Genomic DNA, 8677 nt, shown 5'->3' on the forward strand with positions numbered 1-8677 from the left:
TGTCTGCTTTCTTCAGTGCTCTATCCTCAGTATTTATAGTGTCAAATGTAAGAGGAGCTGGGTTACATTTTGAATGAATGCCTGCTTGCATTCACAAACATCTGCTAGCTGGCCTTTGACGGAACACTTTCAGGAATGGGGAACCTATCACTCCTTAAGGAAAATGATTTATTTTTTGACAATTCAATTAAAAGTTCCTTCAACTATGGACAATCATTCTGTGCCCCTCTAATTTCTATTGCATTTTTTTTTTGCTTCTGATTTTACTTAGAACAAGTGACTCTCAAGGGTCATCAAATACATAGGGCTTTGTCTGCTTAATACATCATTTTCAGCTAGAGCATAGTCACATTTCCAATGAAAAAGGAGTAGTGTAAGCTGACACCTGCAAGAAAATGGCTACTTGAAGAAGAGTAAAATATGAGATGCCAAAATATTGTTCCACAATGAACAAAAGTAAAGTACTTAATTTGTGGTTTACTAGCCTCAGTGAAACAGAGGATTCAGTGAACCAGTCTTCATGTTCTCCTTCTCTTCTGACTCTCTACCTTTTATCCTCATACTCAAACTCTTTGTTTTTATTTATTTATTAAATTTAACATCTTCAGAAGATATTGTCATCCACTTTTAACTGTATGTTTTTCAATTTTCTGGAAAACTGGATCTGCTCACACTCTGAAGTTCCCATAGGCATAATCAAAACATCCACGGAAGAAGTCTCAACTTGATGATTTTTAACTTCCCCCCGAACCCTGATAAGTTATAACACAGTGTAACATGACCCATGAGGGTCCTACACTCCAAATTCTTTTCTTTTCCCTAAAATTTTTAAACCGTTAAGATTTGGACTGGACTCAATCAATATATCTGCACTGTCTTCATCATGGCCCTCTTCATCTAAAGTCATAGAGGATTTTGGAGTTTTACTTAATTGTTGGCAGGGTAATTTATTCATATTATGATTCTTCGGTTGATTCTAATGACATTTAGCATTATTAATTTCATAGCCATTCTAATTATCTGTATTTTCTCCGATTGTTTTAAAATATATAAATGCTTCCACTGGCTATAGGTTGGCATTATTCTTTTATTTTGTGAAAAAGAAAAGTAGAAAACAGAATTTGACTAGAAAATTTCACTAATGGAAATTTCAAATAAGTTTCTTCAATTTGTTTTGTTTTACATATTAGCTGATTTTTGCCACAAATTATTGGGTTAATAAGAATTCAGTCAATACTTTGTAGATTTTATAGATTACAAAAATATGGACTTATAGCTTCACCATAGGTTAACATTTTATACTTAAATATGTTTCTTTTTCTTCTTTTCATGAAGGAAGTCATATTTATTACTTCAGTTTTTCTCTGATAATTCCAGGGCTTGAAGAAATTCGGTCCCATCTAGTAACTTTCCCGTCAAAAATCCCTATGAGGGATTTTATGAGCAGTGAAGGCACTATAGTCTACTCTGGGGAAATATTGGTGCTCCTGAAGCAGAAGTTCATGTTGTTTTAAGTTCGAGTTAGACTAGCCTATCTCTGATGTATATTAATCATAACAAGTATTTTAATTGTTTTCTAATGCAATTAAGGTAAACTGAAAGAAATAGAGTTGTATTTGTTTTATTTTTGCTTTGTTTGGGTTTCCATATCTCTAACCTATATGGCAAGGCAAAACAAATTAAATTTCACTGCTTTGTACGTATTTTCTTAGTGGTATTGGAATTATTTTATTTCAATTTGGCCAGATAGGTTACCACAGAGGGGGAGCTTCCCAACCAATGCAGCAAAGCACAATAGGTTAGAGGCCAGTGACATATTGATTCCCTCTGTCTTTAGGGGTGGCCTGGTAGGGTCTGGGAGAAACGGGAACTCCCATGCCTGTCAACAGCCAGGAAAAGCCTCAACTACTTATTCCAGCTTGCCCACAAGTATTACCTTGTTATATTATGAGAAAAGCCAGAAAACAATGCTGCCAAGTACGGAAAAGGTTTACCTCACTTCGCACAATGTATATAGATCTTTATCCATTTACTAGTTATTTTTCAAATAGTTGATAATTGAAAGATATGCGTTTAGACTGAGAATCTTCAAGTGAATGAAGAATCACTGTATTATATGATTGCCCTCAATAAAATGCCATCAAATATAACTGAAAAATTAAGCAATCACTTAATGAGTCAATAAATAAAGGATCAGAGATAGTTTTAAAGCTATTAAAATAAATTCTGGCTGAAGCATCCAATAAAACAATATTATAAATTTCCGTATAGAGCTAATCTGTAGCATACCCAAATGGAACATTTCACTTTTTAAGTTACCCATGGACTTTCTCTTTTCTGGCTAATAACCTGATTTAATTTTCTTGATTTTTAAAATTTTTATTCCCAGAATTAACAGTTGCCTTGCTTTTTCACACTTTTTGTGTATGTAGAAATAAAAGTTCTACCACTGCATAACTTATTCCATATATCATGGCCACCAGAGAGCTACATTGACATGCAGGTAGTGGGTAGTAGGCAAGTCTCTGTCCATATCAACATAATTGATTTCTACACATCATTTTGGTGGAGTAAAATTAAAAACTATGCCTCATCAAACTGAATGAGTCATGGCTGTCCAGATAAGCTAAAAATACGAACGTTGTATCTTCTAATGTAAAACATCTACTGCTCTGAATTTTCTCAAAGGGTATATTTTTCTGTACCTACAAGTGAAAGCAGAAATACTATCCATTTTATTGCCTGGAGATTCGGCTGCTGAAGCTATGGGAAAAAGCTATGTTTGTAAAGAGAAATTAAAAATTGTTCTTTATTATATATGCCACTGAATCCACTAATAGGGTAATTGAATAAAGTGTCCTCCAGGGGTGAAATGAAAGAACATTCCATATGCCAATCTATTTATGTCCTCAGCCTACTTCTGATCACACTCTACCTTTTCCTATCTGTGACATAGTTTGTGTGCAGGTCAAATTACCTCCCATTTGGTTATATCTTTGCCCTGGCAGGAGGCAGTACTGTGATTCAACAACTAGGCTGTTATTAGCCACCTACCCTTTAACAGCAACCCTTTAGACACAATACAAAAGGCAGTTTTAACTGATCTTTTTGTTTCAAGAAGAAAAAAACATCTATGTGGGTTGCATCTACAACACTAAGAAAGATATAATTCATTCATACATATGAAATGAAGCTGTCAAAGGATTTCACATCATTGCTTATGTGATGCATTTTTCCAAAAAATGGTCAAACCAATAATAATAACAACAAGAAGGTATATATTTAAACAATAGAGTTTAAGTTTTAAAAAGTGCATAAATCAGACCTTAAGAATTTGACATTTTTTCCACCAGTTTATGATTTCAAAAGCACTTTATCTTCTGATTTATGTTCAATTGTCAATAGCTTTTCACTGTTTAACTTTGGGGTTTCTCTACTACCACGTATACTCCCACTCCTACTAAGCTAACATAGTTAATGATTTGTAAAACATTTGTGTGCTTAAAATCCATCAAAGACTTTTAAAAAATATGTCTAACCCTAAAAAAAAAAGAATCCCTGTTGCATAAATGTAGCTTTTATTTTCAGTGACTTTTAACAAAAAAGGCATAACACATGTATATTCAAAGGCAAAGTCCCCTACACTTAATAGTAATAACAGCTACTACTCACGACTTAAGCTGTGAATTAGTAGTTTTACAAACATTAATAGTCAACTTCTTAATAACCCTCTCAGGTAGACATTGCTTTCCCAATTTACCAGATTCGTTAACTGAGGATATAGAGACTTTGATAATATAACCCCAGGTGATTCAATCTCAGAGAGTAGAGCATAAACTGAAACCCAAGTATGTTTAGATGCAAAGCCTATGGTCCTTTTTTTCTCATACCATGTTTGCTCAATTGCCCATTTTATATCATTTCTGGAGCCAAGAAGTTGTATCTTTCAGAGGCTGACATGGCTCAATTTTGACAGCTTCCCAAACTTGATCCTCCATTTTCTGTACTTGCCATAAAATTCAACAGGATTTTGCCAAACAGATTGTGTGCTGGGAATGATAAAACACGAGTTATTTGCCCTGAACAAGATAACTGAGTCTTACAACCTAAATGGGTTTTGATCTGTTTTCCCCAATTAGCTCAGTATCATATTGCCAGTGCATCTTTGCCCCTTGTGCAGTGAGAGCAGAGAGGGGACCGGTCCCTCCCGTAATTCTCTGAAATGAGTCAATGTAGAATAATCCAATTCACCTACCTTTCAGGAAGTGATCCCCAAACTTGGTATCGTTCACTTAAAAATGTTTGCAAATAAACAGCATTAGAATTGGAGAAAAAGACCCCAATAAGTCTGGCACCTGCCTCCACTTCCCCTTCCATTCCTTTCTTAATTTTGGACACAGAGCACTTAATGAGCATCTGCTGTGTGCCGGTCATTTTGCTATGTGCTATGGGTAGTAAGTACAGTACAAGGAAGAATAAAGGTCACAACTGGTTTAGAGAAAGGGCTATACAAGCCAGAACCAGAAGTTTCTCAGTTCCTACCCCACGTCTGTATTATTAATAGTTTGCTAGGGCTACCATAACAAAACACCACAGATTGATGACTTAAACAACAGAAATTTATTTTTTCACAGTTCTGGAGGCTGAAAGTCCAAGATGAAGGTGTCAGCAGGGTCGTTGGTTTCTACTGAGGCTGCTCTTCTTGGCTTGCAGATAGGTGCCTTCTTGCTGTGACCTCACATGGCCTTTTCTTTGTGTGTGCCATCCCCAGTGTCTCTTATAAGGACACCAGTCTTATTGGATTAGACCCCCACCTTTTTGACTTCATTTAACCTTATTTACATCTTTAAAGACCCTGGCTCTAAATACAGTTACATTGAGGTTAGGGGTTCGACATATGAATTTGGGGAAATACAACCCAGTTCACAACAATATCCACTACATAACTGGCTATAATGTGTAGTGGAATGAAGTCAAAGTGAGTCAAAAACCATATGCATAGCAGGAGCATGAATGCTTCAATCAGAGGTTCAAATTCTAAATCTGCCACTCCTATTTGTGTAACCATTGGTGGAGAATTTTTGTTTTGTTTTGTTTTAATCACCTTGTCTTTGTCAGGCATTTTGGTGAAGTTTCTTAACCCTAGTGCTTCATTTGTTAATCTTTAAAATAGGGACAATAAAAGTACCTACGTCTTAGGGTTAATGTCAATTGCTCTATGTGTATTTAGTTAGTAAGCTGAAATACGAGTTGGCTATTAATGGTAGCTGAGTGGCTCTAAAGATGATGTTACTCCTCTTTCTTCTTTAGACACGACATCATACGAATTGTTATGAGAATAAAATGCAAGAGAAAAGATGGAGGAAATCAAATACTTTAATTGAGAGCTGTTAACATACATCAATTTTTAATTATAATAATTTATTTTCTTATCATGTGAAGATAGGCCCAACACAGAGAAAGACACTTTAGACTGCTAAATTTGTAGCCTAATTTCTTTTTACAAATCTTTGTTGAGCACTTATTACATGTTAGAAATTGTTCTCAGTATTTTGGAGACATCAGTGAACAAAATATACTGAAACCACTATTCAACTGACGCTTACATTCTAGAATGCTTATGGTATCACCTCCACATTTAACACCCACACACTTCCAAAATTGGAGGAAATAAGATACAGCAAACAGAAAAGTAAGGCAAATCCATTTACAACGTCATACAGCAAGTTGATACGAATTTATCATGTGGCCAGAATAAATTCACAAGAGCAATACCGATTCCGGGGCCTGTTGGATGGGCTTCCCTAAGTGCTGCCCTGATTTCTGAGACGCTGCTTTGAACTTACCTGACCGCACGCCCCTCCCTGCCCGACCGCCGCGTGCGTGGCGCGGGACTGAGCCCCTGCTGTCCCGCCGGGCCGGCTCCGCGGTCACCGCCCGCCTCTGACGCAGCGGCCCTCGCAGGCGCGGGTTTTTGAAACAGGGCGCGCGCCCAGAGGCGGAGCGCCGCGGTCCTGCCTGTGCCCTGCGGCCGGTGCCCCCGGTCCCGGCGCAGTGGTCGCCCAGAGTGCGAGTGACTTGGCTCGGGCTGGTGCCTCCAGGCCCACGTCACCGGTTTGACAGCCTCTCACCAAATCAGAGGGCGGCGCTCGCCGGGAGCGCTGAGCGTCACCGGGAGCTCCTGCAGATTAGAACTCGCCTCTCCTAACTCCTCCCCTCAGTCCCATTTAAAGCTCCCACTGGCTTTACGGGAAAATTAAGCGTGGGCTCTGTTTCTGCTGCGCTTTCTTCCACTGCAAGATGGTAAGTGAGGAACTGGCGTTAGCTAGTCCGCTGGCGAAACCTGGGTCTCCGAAAGCTAATAAGCTTTGCATTTAGAATTCGGTCCACCTTGGGAGCAACAGTTCTCTGCTACCTGCCCATTAAATCAGGCCCTCTATGCTGCCCTGTCTCCATTTATTATCTTCTATTTTCTCCTCGCGGGCACTCCCGCTCTCTCTCTCTCTCTCTCTCTCTCTCTCATTCATTCTCTTTCTCTCATTCATTCCCGTGCTCCCTCTCTATCTCATTCTCTCCCATTCATTCTCTCTCTCACTTTTACCCTGTTATTTCTACTCTCCTTACTTTCTCCCCAACTTTTCCTCTCCACCTGCACTCACTGTTGATTCCACCTCTTCCTCTAGATTATGCACATATTTGCTAACACCTGGACCTGAACTAGTCTAGGAGTATTTGGGGTTTGTTTTCTTCTCAGGTGTCAGTTGCGTAATAGCTTAGCTCTGATTCCAATAATAACCTCAGGGAAGAAGTCTGCAAACATGCTCTTAAAATAAAAGAAAATAGCACTTGACAAACTTTTGGTCGAATTTCTTTGATCTGCACTGCCCAAGCTGGACTTGCTTAAGCACTGGACTTTTTCAAAATTTAACTTACCGGGAACATTAACAAAGTGTGCTTTAATTGATTTATTTTTTTTCTTTTTCTTCATATTTGTTTCTCTCTGTTTATGTTATGCCCAAGAAAGTACTCAAGTCAACAAAAGGCTTGAGGTGGTCAAAAAGGGTTTTTCCAAAGCTGGGCTCTGCTAAAATTAATAGCTTTTACCTGATTAAACATTGACAAATAATTAGGAACGGGCTGTTGTACAAATTAATCCAGGAAGGCTGCATACCTACCCCTGCTTGGACATTTAGAAAGACTGTGTGTTTTTGGAGTTTGAGGTTTGAGGAGTAGGGGGGTGTGGAGAGTGTTCACTGGATCAGAACACAGTGGAGAATTTGTGCCAGTCAGTGGTGGCAAGATAGTTTGGAAGGGCATTGAGCCCTAGTGATGGGGAGAACTAGAGCTTGCTCTCCTTGCTGATGAGCTTCTTTCAGCCCTGATTATGTATTTTTGTAGAGTGACTTTATGTTCCTGTGCTTAGTGTTGGGAACAAAATTTACCTAAAGCTCTGAGACAGATATAAATGAATGGATAGATAGATACATACATAAATAGATGATAGATAGACAAAACAAACCGTTGATATCACCATGATCCAGCAGCATGTTAGGTAAAAGGGAGGAGGAAGGGAGGAAGGAGGCAAGTATATGATTCAGAAACTAAAATGAAGAGGTTAGTCTGTATGATGTCATATACTGTCCATTTCAGCTTTAGCATTCCGGGCTCTTTGTCTTTCAAAGTTATTAGAAATATAATTAAGATGTTTGCTAGAGAGACCAAATAGTTCTATGTCTTTGAATCACCAAGTGGAATTCCTTTTACTCAGAGCCTGGGTAGCCTATGAGATGCACTAGGCATTGCAACAGAGAGTACTCCTGGATATTTACAAATTTGGCCCATCCAATACTAGTCTGTTTTTTGCTCAGAAGGCCTGAGGGAAATACTGTGTAAACCAAGGAGCTGATTTCCTTTTAGCAATCACAATTTGATCACTCAAAAATTAATCTAGATCTATACATAACCCCTTTACTGTTTTTTATTATTTACCACATGCAATTTCCGTATGTTTCTCCCATCCTTTCTCCCCTCCAAATCCCCATCACCCTATCTCCTGGGACCCACTTCCCCACTGAATTTCACAGAACACCATTCTGCCTTGCCAAGACCAGTACTTTGTAGGAGGCCAGAGCTATAATTGCCCGTATTCCACTACAACGTCAGAATCTAGTGTTGATGTTTCCACGGATACTTGGGTCTCTTTCTGGGCTGCTGGTCTCCTGGACAACAGAGAGCCCCAACAAGCACCACAAGCACAGGGTAAGTTCTGCTCTTCTGCTTTCCTGGTAGATCTGGAGCCCCTTTCCAGTACCCATGTCTGCAAAGCATCACGGGCTGGGACTCTATAGAAGAAGGGATGATGTGGGAAATTTAAGTAAACCCGAAGACTCCTGAATTTTAAAGTCATAAAGCCTGCTGATTTGTACTTGCCAAATAGTGTAAATGGAATTCTTCTCTTTGCCCACTGGATAACATGTATTTCTCCCTACATGTTGCAGTTCTTGGAGATTCCCAACTCACGGAGAGAGTCTGGGTCTGAAACAAAGTTTAACAAACAAAACTCTAGTGGAGTGCTTTTGGAATCAAGATACCAATTCGAGCATTTCTGTCAGAATTCAGGAAAGTTTCTCTGTGTTTGAGAGGAAAGCAAGAAATACTAACTTAATCTTTTATTTTA

The 8677-nt window shown here is 38.8% G+C and overlaps 1 protein-coding gene across 1 annotated transcript in view; it reads left to right on the top strand.

The window, feature by feature from the left end:
* The window catches only part of GMNC (geminin coiled-coil domain containing), a 17430-nt gene that overhangs the window by 3638 nt on the left and 5115 nt on the right, over positions 1-8677 (top strand). Inside the window, exon 2 of the mRNA XM_012639896.1 lies at positions 8085-8259. Coding sequence (XP_012495350.1) covers positions 8085-8259 — 175 coding nt within the window. The remainder of the gene's footprint in view (positions 1-8084; positions 8260-8677) is intronic.

This window comes from Propithecus coquereli, unplaced genomic scaffold (genome assembly GCF_000956105.1).
Source record: "Propithecus coquereli isolate 6110/MARCELLA unplaced genomic scaffold, Pcoq_1.0 Scaffold10, whole genome shotgun sequence".
Lineage (NCBI taxonomy): Eukaryota > Metazoa > Chordata > Mammalia > Primates > Indriidae > Propithecus > Propithecus coquereli.